Source organism: Gobio gobio (genome assembly GCF_949357685.1).
Source record: "Gobio gobio genome assembly, chromosome: 10".
Lineage (NCBI taxonomy): Eukaryota > Metazoa > Chordata > Actinopteri > Cypriniformes > Gobionidae > Gobio > Gobio gobio.
Window position 1 is genome coordinate 48,711,454 of NC_137116.1, and position 18,932 is coordinate 48,730,385.

Consider the following 18,932-nt stretch of genomic DNA (forward strand, 5'->3'; position numbering starts at 1 on the left):
CTATCTATCTATCTATCTATCTATCTATCTATCATCTGTCTGTCTATCATCGCCTGCCTGTCTGTCTATCATCGCCTGTCTACTCTATCTATCCATCCATCCATCCATCCATCCATCTATCTATCTATCTATCTATCTATCTATCTATCTATCTATCTATCTATCTATCTATCTATCTATCTATCTATCTATCTATCTATCTATCTATCTATCTATCTATCTATCTATCTATCTATCTATCTATCTATCTATCTATCTATCTATCTATCTATCTATCTATCTATCTATCTATCTATCTATCTATCTATCTATCTATCTATGGTCACATTCAACATGTTTTTCTTTCTCTGTAGTGTGTGTGTTCTCTAAACAGTGTTGGCGATATTTATCATGTTCTCGACAGGCTTGGCTCCAGCCATGTGTGTGGACGGATGGGGAACGCTAGGAAAAAAGTAAACACTGATTCTCAAGTTGTCATGAAGAAAATGAACACACTAGACTGTTTGCTGTCTGAGGTCGGCTTAGTTCAATTGTATATCAAACCATATTTTTGGAAGTGTCTTCATACAGTCTCATTCCAGAAATGGACCACAGATGAAGGATGATGCTAAAACGATTTCTGTGTTATTTGTTTGAGACATTTATATCTGGTGTAATCTGTTTTTTGGTCAGACTCTGAGCAGATGTATGGGGTAAACCCAAAGGCAGGAAGATGTGGGTGGCGTGTTTACCTGTTTAAAATGATTGTTTGTCTTCATGAACATTCAGAGTTTTTATTTTTGAATGAAAGACAGGAAGCTCAGGGCATGTCTAATGGGGGAGTTTTACATCCAATTGCTTAATAACTTTCTGTGTGGGAGGCAAAAATAAAGAAAGGCTATAACAAACTGGGGTAGGAGATGCAAACAGAATTAAGCAGAACTAACTGATTATTTGTCCCAGCTTGCTCCAAACACATTTTATATAATCACAACAGGCTTACACTTGTGTGCTAATGTCGTGTTAGCTAACCACATATTACGGTCAATGTTCTGAAAAGCCTTTATTCTGATAAAAGAGGTTTAAATGCTTCAGGTTATTCCAGTATTCCTGTGCACATGGTAATTAACATATTCAGAATAAACATGTAATCTTTTCCTGCTGTTTTCTTCTTGAAATAATGTAAATCGTGCCATTTATTATGATGAGCTTTTGGTAGTTATGCAAAATAATTTAATCATCTCATTAATTCTCATTTATGGCATTTAAAAGCGGAACAAATTGCAACATGCAGCCAATCAGACGCTTTCACACAGCTGTATATTGATTAATGTTCATTAGTAAAATGTTCATTAAAGGTCATGAAATTGCATGAAATTTAATTTTTTTTTAAAGTTTTTTTTTAACATAAATATGAGTTCCCCTACCCTGTATATGGTCCCCAAGTGGCTAGAAATTTCGATAGGTGTAAAGCGAGTTCTGGGTGTCCTGCTCTGCCTTTGAGAAAATGAGAGCTCAGACGAGCCAATCTGGAATCTTCCCTGTTTTGTTGTCATATGGGGAAAAGTTACCTCCCCTTCCTCTGCTTTGCCCGCCCAGAGAATTTGGAGAAAATGGATTCAGTTTATCAGTCGCAACGTAAAATGACTTTACGATATGGATTCGGCAGCACTGCCACAAACAGTGAGTAACAGTGTTCATTAATGCCTAATCTGTGATCAGTAGCTAATCATTCAAGTTTCATTCATGTATCCAAATAGTTGCTTACCTGCCTAATAAAAACACATAATATATAAAAGCATCTTTGCTGTTTCCATGGTTTCAACGGAAGTAGGCCCTGTCCCAAATGGCACCCTAAATGGGCTGAATCCGAAATCGCCCTCTGTACACTCAAATAGGGCATTATTTGAGGGGACAGACATTTGTAGTGGTGTCCGAAACCATAGTGGACGTTATTGAGTGCACTCATTCAATCCCACATTGCACCGCCATAACAAGTGTACAGCGGATGTAGCTATACTCAACGGCCACGGTCTTCCTATGAGTACGCACTCTTGTGACGTAACACCGCTTTAACTGTCGGCAGTGTCGGAGTGCGCGGAGCCATAGTCCAGCACCCGGAAAGCGTACCTTCCATAGGGGCAGCCATTGCTAACCAAGCCATCACCTGCTGTTAGCATCCCATTGACTCCCATTCATTTTGGCGTCACTTTGACAGCGAATAACTTTACATCTGAGACGTTTAAAGACTCCATTTGTCCATTGTTTATTTCTAAACAAACACGACAATGTATAAAAGGCTCCATTACCTTGTATCTTACACTATCGCCCCGTAGAAGCCGTTTTTGTAAAAATAGGCTAACGATTGAGTCATAACCACGCGACTCTCGGCGCGCAGTAGAGAAATTACCGTATAGACCCAAGGAGAAGCTCGCAAGCAATCTTTTACTGTCTATGAGGCAATCGGGGGGACGTGGAGGCATAAAGTCCGCTAAAGTTAAGGGAGAAGCATGGGGAGAAGCCCATAGAGAGCCAAAAGCAACAGGACAAAATATTTCAACAACGTGATTCAGGTTTCACTTTGCACAACTACTAGAAGACTTGCCACTGTTGGACAGGTTGCTCACGTCACATCTACGTCGTCAAGCTCAGTCTGAGGCTGCGCAGTACATCAGCCATCAGGAAGTGAGTGCTTCTACTTGACTTCACTTTTTCTCCGTGAAGTCTATGGGGTCGCTCTGTCCATTTCTTTTACTGTCTATGTGCGGAGCTCGCTTCAGTGCGGGCTCGGCAAAAGCTAGTGCGCATCGAGGGTGCATATCGACCGCAAAGGGGATGCTCGTGAGCTCCCTTCTGAAACCTAAAATGACAAATGGGACACCCTACGGTCTCATGGACTTAACAGACACGCGCGAGCGGCAGCCTTTGTAAGTCCACAAGACCAAAGTGCAAATGATGTGCCATATGGGACAGGGCCTAAAACCAAAAATCGAGGGTTAACGTGGATATAACATCTTTGAAAGGTGACCTAATGACACATTTGGGATCTTTGGGTATTTGAATATTAGATATTTTATTCCAAAAATCTTACATATTGTGTCTTTATTTTTGTAAACAATTGTACTTGTGATTTTTGACTATAGCTGGATTTTGCCTAACCATATCCAGGGATTCAGAATATGAGGGTTGACTCTTGTGACTCCAGTAAGCAACCCACAACAGCCGAGAATCATGGCGAAACACTGTTTTAAGATCATTTTAGTTTCTGATTTGAATAATACAAGGCAGAAGGACAGTGGAATGTTATTTCATGAAGTGGTTGTCATAGCAACAATGCTTGCACGCAGTGAGCTGGCCACGCTGGGCAGAAAGAGGCCGCCGCATGGTCAAGCAAGGTTGCAAAAGGCAATGGAACTTGAAGAATTTCTCAGGAGTGTGGTGCCGTTGGCCCTTCGACAAACAAAGCTACCTTTCATATCAACGGCTCACTACGGCCCAATGTTTTCGTGCTCTTCTATCAAAGAGAGACTTAAATTAATGTTTTATTCATCAACACCAATCTGAAACCCACACACTGAAAGTGCATCCATTGACGTCATGAAATCGTGTCAAAGATAAGATTTTGTTCCACTCGAGGATGCTGTTATAGTTTGTTTGGCTCTGGGGACCGATGGGCGTTTGTTGAGAGGGAAAGGAGAGGCGGTTGGTGGGTCTTCAGGGCAAATGAAAGAGGCGCTTTGTTGAGACTGTTTTCTTTTTCTTTTTTCCCTCTCACTCCCCTGCTTCCGTTCCATTCCTTCCTCCTCACCTTTGCATTTCTTTTTTTTCTCTCGGAGGGATGGGTGATGGGTTGAACATGATTTCCAGAGGCAGAGAATATAACTGGCCTTTCAGAAGGTGCAGCCCTCAGAGTCATTGAGACAGCTGTCTCAGACAGATCATATATTTGAACTGACTCTAGCTTACATTCACAATGTACAAGCCTTTAGCTTTGTGTTTGTGCCTGTGTTTAGCGCTTTTAGCAGCTGAGGGAAAACGAGAAAAGGGAAGAGGAGAGAGACAGAGGAGCTCCAGGCGCTTCTTGTCTGCTGAGGATGCGCTTGAGTATGATAACCCTTTCCTTCCAGGTGAGCAAATAGCATTTAAGGAAGAAAATATTTCCTAATATTGTTATTTTATATTCATATCTATTGTGCAATTCTAATTGACAATTATTTTTAAATATATATTACATATATTTGTCCTCATATTATTTATATTTATTGCACAGTTGTATTTGTCAAAGAATAAGTGTTTATACTGAATTATGATGAGTAGTCTTATGAAAATGTATTTGAAAGTGTATAAAAATTGCATTACATAAAACATCAAACCAAGTGTCATTTATTTGACAGATAACACAAACACACTTTTCAAGCAAAACTATTTACACACAGAATTATTTTTGTTGCCAAGACACCATTGTGAACTTAAAGGAAATCAAACATCCACTAAAAATATTTTTTATGATTATATTATAGCCACTTATTTCTAATGCAATAACATTCATGCAACCAATTACTTGTGTTTTTATATTATATTATCCAATGTAATTACATTTATGCATTTTAAGTGTCCAATTACTTGTTGTGTTTATATTATATTGTATTATCCTACTTATCCAATGCAATTGTATTGTATCGACATTTATGCAAGTGTCTAATTACTTGTCGGAATTGCTGTGTGCTGATTTTTGAAATTCTGTGTGTGTGGATACATGCCAGGGCGTAGCGGCCAGTGCTTGGTGAATGGGATTTCTCTGTTTGAGGGGGCTGTCTGGTCTCCGGAGCCTTGCAGTGTGTGCCAATGTAAAGGTGGAGCAGCGAGCTGTCGAACCGTCCCCTGCCCGGCCAGAGGTTTGGGAGCCACCATCTCTCTCTCTCTCTCAACCGCATTCACAGTCTGCTTGATTGATGAGAGATCAGACAACATTACGCTTTAATACTTGCATCTGCATTCTTTATTTTATATTTCTTCATTTAATACACTACCTTTCAAAAGTTTGGGTCATTTTTAGTGCATTTATTTGATCAAAAATATAGTAAAAAGTAAAAACAGTAATATTTTGAAATGTTATGTTTTCTGTTTTAATATATTTTAAAATGTTTTTTATTCCTGTGATGGTAAAGCTGAATTTTCAGCATCATTACTCCAGTCTTCAGTGTCACATGATGCTGATTTAATAAGAAGAAAGATGCTGTGCTGCTTAATATTGTTCTATTGAAATAGTTATTGGATTAGCAATTTGTGGTAAGAGCTAAAGAAAACGGTGGGCGCCCCTATGGGGATGCAGGTTGGGAATTACCATATGTGAAACATTGGCTCTTAGAGTGGTGCAATTCGGTATTTCGAAAGGTGCCATAAGGGAGTGGGATGCTTGGTGGTGTGGGTACTGATTTTCTGTTTGCCGCTCCACGTCTAGCTTCACCCACCCTGAAGTCTGTGGCCAGTAAAACCAATCCAACATCTGTGGGGAAAACAAGATTGAAAAACAGACTGACAGGAAATGGAAAACCACCTGTGGGGACGGAGGTTCTGGAGGTGAAGCCAAAGAAGAACAAGATGGTGGTTGCCCCAGCGAAAGAAGTATGTAGATGTGCATGAGAAAATACTTCATGTATACTTTAATACATTTTTCTTCATTATTGTACCTGTTTGCCTTTAGATATGTATGTGCTGGTCTTAACTGGTTTAGGGTATTCAATCTGCTGTTTTAGTCTGGCTTATCTGGTGCTCAGCTGATTTACCAAATGAAAAGTACCTAAAACCAGCACACTAGACCAGCTAAGAATAGCAAAACTGTCTAGGTTAGTGTTAAGCAGATTTGACCTCTTTTAATTGTTCTTAAACATGTATGTGGTCTCTTCAGCCACCCTCAAATGTTCCTAAGAAGCAAGTAAAGAAAAACCAGGAGGTGATTTTGAATCAGGATCCTAGAAAAGCGCCTAAGACCCCTGTAATACCCACAGGACCTCAGTTTATGAGACCAATCCATTTTGATAATGATGACCACGATGATGACGACTATCTGGAGGACGATAGTGACAGTGATGATGATGACGATGATAACAGCAGTATTTCAGTGTTCAGATCTGCTATTCGCCCTGTAGCAGTCGAAAGACGAGTAATGCCGCCCACATTCAAACCGGCTGTACCACGAGCAGAACCAGCCTTTGCTCTTCCTACAAGACGATCTGTGATCCTGCCTGCTGGAAGGCCACTACCAGCCCCAAGTGGGCGACCGGCGGATCGAGATTTCGGCCGTCCAGTCTTCCACACCTCTGTTCATATGGAGTCTCTTCCAGCAGGCTGCTTGCTTTCAGAGTCTCTTATCGCTTGTGGAAACACTCGCCTTACCCACATGCCCATCATCAGAGATCCAGGGGTCAGGAGCCTCTTTCTAGCAGGTGAGGTGAGAGCAGTTCACCTTGCTCATGAGGGCTAATAGTGCACTACAATTTTTTTTTATTAACATAAAAGTTCATATATTTAACTTATCCTTTAAAGATGTTAATAAAAAAACAATTGTAGTACACTATTTGGTATTACACTACAAATTCTGTAAATTCTTACTTTAAATTATTATAGGCTATACTCCAGTCTTCAGTGTCATGTGATCCTTCAGAAATCAGAAATTGCTGCTCAAGATAGATAGATAGATAGATAGATAGATAGATAGATAGATAGATAGATAGATAGATAGATAGATAGATAGATAGATAGATAGATAGATAGATAGATAGATAGATAGATGGATAGATGGATGGATGGATGGATGGATGGATGGATGGATGGATGGATGGATGGATGGATGGATGGATGGATGGATGGATGGATGGACAGACAGACAAAGATAGCTAGACAATGACAGACGATAGATGGATTAATGGATAGATAGATAGATGGAGGGATGACAGACAGATTATTAGATATAAAGTCAAAATTTTGGAATATGTAGTTGTACTTGTGTTTTTTTCTAATATTATATTACTTTTTAGAAACTATTTATATAAAATTATTTTAGATTTATGTGTAAAACATAACATTTTTATTTGGTTGTGCAAATGACAGTGAAACAAACATGTATCTTTAAAAGGGGGTGTAGAGTCTTAAAATATGGGTCTGAGGTGAAAAGGTGTTATTTGAGTTTGACAGATGTTTTACTGTTTGTCCATCAGAGGATTTGTAGAAGTGTAAACAGAGCTTACCGGGATCCAGAAAGTGGTGGAAAATTACTCATGGCTTCCTGGTGTTTTGCAGATAACAAAATCAGCAAGATCCCAGCACATGCTCTAGCAGGTCTTCCCAACTTGGAGTGGCTCGACCTCAGCAAGAACAAGCTGGATGATTTCTCTTTGGGACCGGATGTGTTTCAGGTGATAAGCAAGTGTACTGAAACATCTCATTCCATTTGTTTTCTTCAAGATGGCCGTGATATTGGTTTAAACTCTGATAATATTCTGAGAAAAATGGATAGACTGCTTTGTGATCTGTTATCTGTTCCAATGGTGAGTTATCAGGCCTTATGGTGCCGCACAGTGCATGCTTGATATTTAGCAAGTAGCTGACGTGTTTTCGCAAGATGTCAGGTCTGACATCACCGAGACAATTCTCACCAGGTTGCTGCAGTGAACATAGGAATTTTCAGCCAATAGATATTACCCCCTAAAAAGAAACGCAATCATTTTTTACCCTTTTCTCACCCGTGTGCCATTTCAACTGGGCGCCAAGCACAGGATTTTACAGATGACATGTATATGACACAGAGCAGAGTTGTTTGTTTTCCTCACATGTTCACTGTACCTCAGTGTTTACCGGTGCTCGGTAGCATGATCGGGAAAGGTCTGTTCCTCATGCCAGATGAACTCTGAATATCTGTGTTGTGTAACTTTTGCTTCTGTGACTTGCAGAAAGCTTTGAAATGTTTCCAGCCTGGTTTTGACAGTGTCATGTGTATCTTCTCGGCCTGTTGCAGAACTTGACAAAGCTCAGGAGACTGAACCTTGATGGAAACAACTTCACTAAAGTGCCGGCTCTCCCTCCCTCACTGGTGGAGCTGAAGATCAACGATAATAAACTCAGTGGTCTCACTCCCCACAGCTTTAAGGGTAAACACACAACCACAGTGTCCGTATGAACTCACTATTCAACGCTCAAGTCCAGTAAAAGATCTGTTTTTCATGTTAGAGGTTAATCTGGGCATTTTAAAACTACTTTTATCTACTTGCTGTTTAATCTAGATTTATGGTACACTAACTATAGGGACTTCATAAGCAAAAAAACAACAACCACAAATTAGATATTTTTAATGTTTCTCCAAGACAGCAGCAATATTATTAAATGGAGAGCAAATTCCTAAGAAAAAGACCCCAGTAATCTCACATTTCTCCTATAGTTTCAACCACGTCTCAATATTAGGGGTGTAACAGTACACAAAATTGACGGTTCGGTACGTACCTCGGTTTTGAAGTCACGGTTCGGTACAGCAGTTTTACAAAATTGCTTTTTATTTATTTTTATTCAACAGTGGTTTACTGAAAAAAAATTGTCTGTCCTTAAATGAATTCAATTATAACTAAACGTTTCTTCAAGATAATGCTGAATGACTTCTGAGGTAACAGTTAAATGCTACGTGACATCAGAGTCCTGCACGGGTCCGATTTTGAAAACCCGTACCCGCAGTGCTTAAACCCGCATCCGACCCGTTTTCCGACAACAGCATTAAATAAAATCCGCACCCGAAATCAGTTTAGCATATCACATTATAAACACACTTACAAAAATGTTTATTGCCAGCATACAGAAGTTATTACACGACCATTAACACAAGTACAACTTCTGCCGGGAGCTTAACGTGCCTTAATGTACTGTTATTAAGAGACCAAACTCAGTAAACATAATACTAATAACGTATACTATGTACAAAAAATCAGATGAGCCCAAAATATGAACGCAACGCATATAATTACACGTTAAAGTTTTAGAAACCTACCATAGAAAACCATTATAAAAAAACACTTAACGTGGCTTAATGTACAAAACAGTGTTATTAAGAGACCAAACTCAGGAACCATAACACAAATACTGTTCGATTGAACTGCTTGTGCTTGGTTTTGTTACCACAGTTATCTGCGTGCTTCCTCAGCGATGAACTTCCACATTTGCGGCTATCTTTTCTTCAATTCCTCATGATCCATCTCGACCAGTGCAGGCAGAGCGCACGCGCGGTTGTGATTCTCCTGGGAGGGCACGGGCGCGCCGCACGGCCACAGATAAACTGATTTTAAATTATTTTATCAACTTGGAATACAGGCAAGGCATATTTTTGTATATGCATATTTTTAGGAACACATCTACAATATACATGCATATATTGTTTATATATAGGCCTATATTCGTTTACACGTGACTGTTTAAAACCCGTGTTTAGACCAGTGTTTCTCCCTTGTCCGACCCGCACCCGTATCCGACACAGTAGGATGTTTTTCACCCGTTTCAGCAATATTCGCGGGTACCCGCACCCGTGTAGGACTCTGCGTGACATTGTTTACAAACTGTTTTATTGTCTTTCCGCGGTTGAAACACAGATTGAGCGATTACATATGATACATTTCAGTAAGTTGTAATGTATCCTCAACATACCTTAAGAGATATAAATGTATGTATATTTTTTAGGAAGAGATGTTCGCGTTCACTTGTGCACCGCGCTGCCGCTTGAAGTTGAACTGACGCGTCTATACAGCGCCTGTACAGTCACGTCACATTAAAGAGCGTCAAAACGGCATTTATCGTTTGAATTTCATGATATAACGGACTGAATACTTAATATGTTCGTGTGGGAACTTGGTTTGAAGTGTGTTCCACCAAACCGAAAGCCCTGTACCGAAACGGTTCGATGCGAATACGTGTACCGTTACACCCCTAATCAATATGTGCTCAGATTTGCATCTTCTACGCAGTTTGCGTTGTAAAAACAGTGCATCTCCTGCGTCATCATCACACGCATGTGTCGTGGTGCTCACGTGAACAGCATCGGCTGCAGTATGACTCGAAAGCGATGCACTATTACAACCAAGCCTGCAGCACTCCTCTCAGAAACTGAAGCCTCCGCGCCTCGATCGCCCCCCAGTGGTTGGTCCCAGTATAGCTCATAACCCCCACCTCTCCATGTATTAGAATGGGCGCGAGACACACTAAACAATTAAATTACACTCCAAATAATTGTTTCCTAAAGATGGTTTCTGTCATTATTGGCAGTTTTTATCACGATGATTTCATGTCAAGTGTTCGTTTTTTAAATAAGTTTAGTTTAAGTTAATTATTTGATACTATAAAAACGGGGGGTGTGACGTCATGATTGACAGCTGAGATTGACGGCTTCTCTGAGTGAAGTTGTCACTGAGGCACTAACAGATTTTTTCAGGATTTTTGGGAGGAGATTGGCGCTTTAGCTTTAATTTCTACATTTCTATAACTGTTTATTTCACACCAACATAATGAATTGTTCTGCATCTGTGAGAGTGTGGGCAGGCTTTTGATAATCGCGCCTCTACTTCCTGCTCTCTACCGCGCAACTCCGGTCCTGAGATCGCTACTGCGCAGACTCGGTCCCAAGATGTCAGCGCCGTGTGCGGGTCTACGAAAGCTTCAACTCTGGAAACTTTCGTAGGAAGTCAATGAAGTCGCATCGTCCATATTTTTTTACGGCCTATGATTACAACGTAAACTGCGTGGGAGACTGACGCAGGCTAGAAAGAAATTGTTGAATAAATTCGTTATTTTTGTTTGTTTTTGCGCACAAAAAGTACTCTCGTCGCTAAACCACTCAAGTCGCATGGACTATTTTAACGATGTCTTTACTAACTTTCTGGACCTTTGAAAGTGTTAATGAAATAGTTGTCGATGGAGAGGTCAGAGAGCTCTCGGAATTTAGCAAAAATATGTTAATTTGTCTTCCGAAGATGAACAAAGGTCTTACTGTGCATTCACACCGCCGGCGAAGATCGTCAAAGTGGCCGGAAGTCATTCACTTTCAATGGGAGCCGGCGGCGAGCTCCGGCGAGAGCAGCGCGTCTCAGATGATTTGGGCATCAAGGAGAGTTTAAATCAGGTCAACTTTATTAGCTATAGGGTTGGGTATAGTTTGGGTTTTTTTATGATACCGGTACCAAAACGATACGTTTAAAACGGTACCGGTGCCTAAACGTGCCTGAACCGATACTTCAAAAAAAATTAAATAAAAAAGAGCCATAAAACGACGGTGGATGACATTAAAGAATGGCTTTTAATTATTATTTAAATTGAAAAATGCATTAAAAGTTTTAAAGTATACTTGAATATAATATAAATAAATAAATACAAAACACCATTTACTTAACAAATTCACAGTAAAACTAAAGCCACCTAACCCAACTACAATAGGCCTAATTTAACACTAAATAACAGTTACAGTAATAACAGCAAAGTAGTCTGTATTCTTGGTATGCTACAAACCAGCTTCAAGGTTCAGCTTTATTTTGCAGAAATATGACCATATTCTCTGGCTAAATATTTTAGAACGCATCGCCATACTGTTTCCATGGCGACGTGTCATGCTTCTCACATGACACACAGCAGCCACAATAGCGCTGTATGACAGCTCAGCTGTATCGCTTTTATTTCGGTTTTTCTTTTTTATTCAAAATATTCACAAACTTGTTAACTATGTCATGAACTATCTGATATTCTGATTTTCAAATATGTGTGAGTGAATGTGTGTTAGCGGATCTATAATGTGTGATGGGCGCCGCCATGTTAATTTGCGCATCAGAGAATCGGATCTGTCAGATTTACATCAAGTAAATTAATCCACGAAACACATGAAAGTAAGTGACCGCTGAACTGGGAGAAGAATAGAGTAAACTATATAGTTACTATATAATGTGTATCTGATATGAATAAAACACGTAGTCAAATTATAACTGTCTGAAAGGATTGTTATTGCCACTTCCAGAGACATCAGTGTGTATATTTTGCTAGTACTTATGAGTATTTAAATGTCTGAAACCTAAAATAAACATTATATGGTTGAAAACACTGAATAGTTGTGATATGTGATCATGCCAGCTAAAGCGCGAAAGCACGTTTGAATTTAAGTGGCACCGAAATGAGGCACTGAAATCTGCGTTCTGATTCGGTCCGGTTACATACCGGTTAAATAGGAACCATATTGGCACCGGGTTTTGGTACCCAACCCTAATGAGCTATGACATGGTGCGGCGGCAACCAATGGGAATGTAGAAGTGCTCCGCTTGAGAGGATTCCAGAGAACACAGTCCTGTAAACTTTGGTTCTGACCACATTAGTTCCCAAGCAAAATGGAGGAGAGGTTGGTCGCTGTGGTGGGTTTGATAAGGTGGCGCGCAACACTATTTATAGGCAACATTTTCAAGCTAGAACACTTGTTTTTCAGCGGGAATGCAATTAATTTGCTCAAAACAACATCGATTTGACCAATTGCATAAATGCTGCACCAGGACAGTTATTGTAATGTAGGCTGCACACAAATCAATGTTAATGTTTATTAAAGACCACGGCTAGTAAACGTCTCCTTTAAACTACATGTTTAAACTTGTATAAACTTAACCATAAACACAAAAGCCACACCACACAAATGGCTTTTAATAGGTTTATTTCGTTAGCAAACATGTAACTATAATTACGCTCTTTCCATCGATCAATTTCTTACTTTCACATTTAAAAGATTTCATGAGGTTAACTTATACCCTACTTGTGGTGAGTCTGCACAAATACCTCCTGCTTCAATGCTTGTTTGCTTTGCGGCCACTTTAAATTCAGTTTTAAAAAAGACCAAGCAAGTCAGAGCGCCAGCGCGTCCACAAATCTTTCTACAGCGTCGTTGGCAGGGCAGCCAGAGCGAATTTGGACGTTCTCACCGGCGGTGGTGTGAATGCACAGTTACGGGTTTGGAACGACATGAGGGCGAGTAATTAATGACAGAATTTTCATTTTGGGGTGAACTAACCCTTTAAAGGAATAGTTCACCCAAAAATAAACATTCTGTCATAATTTTTCAGCCTCAAGTTGTTCCAAACTTGTATGAATTTCTTTCTTCTGCTGAACACAAAAGAAGATATTTTGAAGAATATGGGGAATACTTGAGGTTGAGTAATTAATGACAGAATTTTAATTTTTGGGTGAACTATTCCTTTAAGTGTAATTACCATTTTTAGGGAATCTAATGTTATTTTCCCCCTCAGGTCTGTCACAGCTGCTGACACTGGAGTTAGAGGATAATTATTTCCATGATGGAAATGTGTCTCCTCTGGCCTTCAAACCTCTAAAGAGGCTGATTTACCTCAGGCTTGATGACAATAAATTCAGAGCCATTCCCTCTGGTCTGCCTGTTTCAGTACAGGTCAGTCACATTTTGTGTCTCAAAAGCACAAAAGTTGCAGTGCATATACGTGCTATATACACTGTGCAAAACATGCTGTAGATTTGAATAGGGTGTTGTTGATTTGTAACTTCTTCAGGAGCTGCATCTGTCTGACAACAAGATAGAGGTGGTCCATTCAGGGCTCCTCAACAAGACCACAAATCTGAGAATCCTGAACCTCAGCCATAACCGAATCCGAGAGGACCGCATTCATCCAAGAGCATGGATACACTTGCTGTGAGTTCAGATCTCTCTCTCTCTCTCTCTCTCTCTCTCTCTCTCTCTCTCTCTCTCTGCTGTTAGGTGCCATCTTGTGGACATAATGCATAAGAACATCTAAAAACACTTACATTTGCATAAAACTTATACTTGCATTTCAAGCCCAGTCTATAATGACATGTGTGTAGTACCATGGTATATGCATATATGATATTAATATACATTCATACTTTATGATGCTTTTTGCAAAGACATTCAAGTCATCATTATTTGTGTACAAAGTCATATAATTGTACATTATTTGATCAAATATACAGTAATATTGTAAAATATTGTTACAATTTATAATAACACTTTTCTATTTTGATATATTTTAAAATGTAATTTATTCCTGTGATACTTTTTTTTTTTTTAATTCAGCAGCCATTACTCCTGTCCATATTTTTGTGGAAATCAATTTAATGCATCCTTGCTAAATAAAAATTAACTTTGGGATGTTGTGTACATTTTATTATATGAGAGAAAAAAAGGCTATATTTTCTAGAACTTTAATGATAATCCTTTTGTATTTTTTTTATTTTATTTACAAAAATGAATGGGAGATCAAACAAAAATTGGCAGACACCCTGGTATAAATATATAACTATGGATTAAATATGTTAACTTTATCAGATCCATTGGCTACTGGTTGAGCCATGATGTTGAGCTGTGAGTTCAGGCACCATGAGTTTGAATCTGGCTTGTGACACTGTGAACAAAAACATACACTTTCACTTTTGGAAATTACTGTAATAAAATAATATTTAATTATATAGTATATAATCAATTCCCCCAGCTTCATATACAAGGCATAAACCTAGTCCCAGATTAAAATGCACGTTTGAGCTGTTTTATCTGAAAGCAACTTGCACTGACTTATCTTGCAATTGTTTTGTCTCAAGATGCACACCAGTAATGTTTTGTTTTTTTAGGGCACATTTATAAAAGCTACTTAAATGTCCTAACTAAGTGAACTAAGGCCTAATCCTGACTTAATCTAAGCCCCATCTGTGAAATCAGGCCAATACACCAGTACAATAAAGTATTTCAGAACTGTTTTGAATCATCTTCAAAAATGTCTTTATCCACAGAAAACTGGAGTATTTGGACCTTTCTCACAATAAACTGGTTCACGTTCCCTCTTTTTTACCGGTTGGTCTGCGTCAACTCGTCTTGCATCATAACCAAATTGAGCGCATTCCTGGCTATGTGTTCGGCCACCTGCGGCCTGGACTGGACTCCCTACAGCTGTCGTACAACCGTCTGCGTGAAGACGGGATTAATGAAGTGTCCTTCATTGGCCTGTACAACTCACTGACTGAACTTCTGTTGGACCATAATCAGCTCAGATCCATCCCACGAGGCATTCTACAGTTAAAGACCCTGCAGCACCTGAGACTGAACCACAACTACATCAGGTTAGTCTGTCTGTCATCTATCTGTCTGTCTGTCATCTGTCTGTCTATCATCTGTCTGTCATCTATCTGTCTATCATATGTCTGTCTGTCATCTGTCTGTCTATCATCTGTCTGTCTGTCTGTCTGTCTATCATATGTCTGTCATCTATCTATCTGTCTGTCTGTCACCTATCTGTCTGTCATCTGTCTGTCTGTCTTTTATTCTATCTATCTATCATATGTCTGTCTGTCATCTATCTGTCTATCATATGTCTGTCTGTCATCTATCTATCTGTCTGTCTGTCATCTATCTGTCTGGCATCTATCTGTCTGTCATCTGTCTGTCTGTCATCTATCTGTCTGTCTGTCTTTTATTCTATCTATCTATCATATGTCTGTCTGTCATCTATCTGTCTATCATATGTCTGTCTGTCATCTATCTGTCTGTCATCTATCTGTCTGGCATCTATCTGTCTGTCTGTCATCTATCTGTCTGTCTGTCTTTTATTCTATCTATCTATCATATGTCTGTCTGTCATATATCTGTCTGTCTATCTGTCTGTCTGTCTGTCATCTATCTGTCTGTCTGTCTATCATCTGTCTGTCTGTCTGTCATCTATCTGTCTGTCTGTCTTTTATTCTATCTATCTATCATCTGTCTGTCTGTCTTTTATTCTATCTATCTATCTATCATCTGTCTGTCTCTTTTATTCTATCTATCTGTCTGTCTGTCTGTCTATCTATCAGTCTGTCTGCCTTCTATCTATCTATCATCATCTGTCTGTCTTTTATTCTATCTATCTATCTATCTGTCTGTCTGTCTGTCTGTCTGTCTGTCTGTCCGTCCGTCCGTCCGTCCGTCCGTCCGTCCGTCCGTCCGTCCGTCCGTCCGTCCGTCCGTCCGTCCGTCCGTCCATCCATCCATCCATCCATCTATCTATTATCTATCTATCTATCTATCTATCTATCTATCTATCTATCTATCTATCTATCTATCTATCTATCTATCAGTCTGTCTGCTATCTATCTATCTATCTATCTATCTATCTATCTATCTATCTATCTATCTATCTATCATCTATCTGTCTGTCTGTCTGTCTGTCTGTCTTTTATTCTATCTATCATCTGTCTGTCTCTTTTATTCTATCTATCTGTCTGTCTATCTGTCTGCCTTCTATCTATCTATCATCATCTGTCTATCTGTCTGTCTTTTATTCTATCTGTCTGTCTGTCTATGTCTGTCTGTCTATCAGTCTGTCTATCTTTCTGTCTGTCTGTCTTTTATTCTATCTATCTGTCTGTCTATCTATCAGTCTGTCTGCCTTCTATCTATCTATCATCATCTGTCTGTCTGTCTATCTGTCTGTCTTTTATTCTATCTGTCTGTCTGTCTGTCTATCTCTGTCTGTCTGCCTTTTATTATATCTATCTGTCTGTCTGTCTGCCTTCTATCTATCTGTCTGTCTGTCTGCCTTTTGTTCTATCTATCTATCTATCTATCTATCTATCTATCTATCTATCTATCTATCTATCTATCATCTATCATCTATCTATCTATCTATCTATCTATCTATCTATCATCTATCTATCTATCTATCTATCTATCTATCTATCTATCTATCTATCTATCTATCTATCTGTCTGTCTGTCTGTCTGTCTGTCGTTTTACAAATTAGTATGTTCATACATATACATTTATTTTGTCCACTTATAGGAGTACATTTAGAATATAGCCTTCTTAATCGTCTCAATGGAGAGTGTTTTTAACCTGATCTTCTCCTATAGCTACATCACTATGAACTCACTGTGTGACACCACGGCCCGTGAGGATTCCCTGCTGGTGTCTGTTCACCTGGAGTACAACCTGATCGACCGCCGCCTCATCCCACCCACAGCCTTCTCCTGCATCAAAACCTACCAGAGCATCCTCCTGCGGCCCCAGAGATACGAAGAGCACCAGGAATGAGCTCACTTTTTCAAAGTTTACAGAGCATCTTAATTCAAGTCATAATTCAGAGATTTAAGTGAAATAATAACGGTACAGTTGCAGTTCCCTTTTTACACTAGAGGCCTTTCATTTTGTGTTGGATGTTCTGATCTCATTGGGTCTCATTGGGGCCACACATGCACATGCATTTTTGTGCCTTACTGCAACTTATATCTACTGCAGACATTTGTCATTAGCATTGGCTGTGTTTATGCTTTACCAGATTTGTATGGGTCTGTTTTTGCACAGATTTAAATGGTGCTGAATGTCTATCTCTTCTGTTGCAGTTGGCATCATATTTGTGTGTATGTTTGTTGTAGTTGTTTTTCATTATCATATCTAATGTCTGTCTTTATTGGTTTGTTTTACACCTATATGTCTGCAATTTACAATTTATTATTATTTCTTATAAAATTATTTCTTATAAATGCAAGGACTTCTTTCTTTTTTTAAATGCAATACTACTTTTTATATATTTCAGCTTATGCATTATTTATTTCTTGACTGATCTGCATTGCATAACATTTTATTTTAATACTGTTTTAACATGATTTTAAGTAGCAAAAGGTTTTGACTTTTACAATTCAGTTTTGTGTTACTGTGTGTTGTCTGTACTTTTGTATTCTGTCTGTTACAAACTACAATAAAGTTAAGAGGTGACAGAATTAATTTGGGATAAAAAAATGCTTCTTTTTATTGTAATATTATAAGCACATCTCGGGTGAAAATGAGGCACTGGTGTCCTGCAGTTCTGTCTAAAGAGTTATTTAGTGATTATTCTCATCATCTAGTAGTGTGTGTTCTCTGTTCGGTGCAGATGAATTTCTCCTTTGTCCACTAGGGGGCGGCAGTCAATCTTAAAATTATTTCTTTATTTTTACCCTTAAAAAGGAACTATGCAAAGTTAATGCAAAATCTTTGATTAATCGTAAGATAATTATTGTAATGTATTGGCAGCCCTACTTTCTTGATTCTTTGGTTTCTTTTCATTGACAGAAAAATCGACTATCTGCTCAGTTTTTATTTATTTTATTAATTGATACTTATTGAACTGCTGCATATAATCGCAGTATCACTCTTGCTTTATTAGAACATTGCTTTGTTCTAACAGAAACAGACAGTACAGAGCCTCAGCCCAGTGCTGAGTTGCACTTTTATCCTTCTGTGTATCATGACACTGTAGACTAGCACACTGGGCAGTGGCACTCTCTGGTTGCTCTATTTCTATCTAGAGAAACTCCTCTTAAAGTGGTAACTCACTGCCACAAGTGCTTCTTTTTCTACTTCACAGCAGGCCTCTGTCCCAGATTTATTTGCTTTGGGCCGTCCCAACATTGATTCTCTGCTGATGTATATATTTCTGTGACTGCTCTTCATTTCCAGGGCGTGGGCCGTGTCCTAAACCATGAAGAAAAACTTCCTTATGTTAAAAGAGCATATCCTGAAAACATCAGTCTGGGAAAACATGGAAGTCTGTGGCAAGATCTATTCATTGTGGCTCTTAGCATGTCAACAGCACAGCCACATCAATGCAAATATATGATCCATCCATCCATCCATCTATCTTTCTATCTGTCCATCATTTTATCTGCCTGTCTTTCTGTCTGTCCATCATTTTTTCTGTCTGTCCATCATTTTATCTGTCTGTCTGTCTGTCTGTCTGTCTGTCTGTCTGTCTGTCTGTCTATCTGTCTATCTATCTATCTATCTATCTATCTGTCTGTCTGTCTGTCTGTCTGTCTGTCTGTCTGTCTAACTATCTATCTTTCTGTCTGTCCATCATTTTATCTGTCTGTCTGTCTGTCTGTCTGCCTATCTATCAGTCTGTCTGCCT

At 39.0% G+C, this 18,932-nt stretch overlaps 1 protein-coding gene across 1 annotated transcript; it reads left to right on the forward strand.

Moving 5' to 3' along the window:
* Nucleotides 1-3,844: 3,844 nt before the first annotated feature.
* LOC307132087 (extracellular matrix protein 2) lies at nucleotides 3,845-17,775 on the forward strand. The gene is made up of 10 exons (XM_079826233.1): nucleotides 3,845-4,106; nucleotides 4,743-4,874; nucleotides 5,441-5,604; nucleotides 5,888-6,425; nucleotides 7,279-7,394; nucleotides 7,994-8,126; nucleotides 13,278-13,435; nucleotides 13,554-13,693; nucleotides 14,806-15,132; nucleotides 16,897-17,775. The coding sequence occupies exons 1-10, from the start codon at nucleotides 3,953-3,955 to the stop codon at nucleotides 17,075-17,077; spliced, it is 2,043 nt and encodes a 680-aa protein (XP_079682359.1). The 5' UTR covers nucleotides 3,845-3,952; the 3' UTR covers nucleotides 17,078-17,775.
* Nucleotides 17,776-18,932: the final 1,157 nt, after the last annotated feature.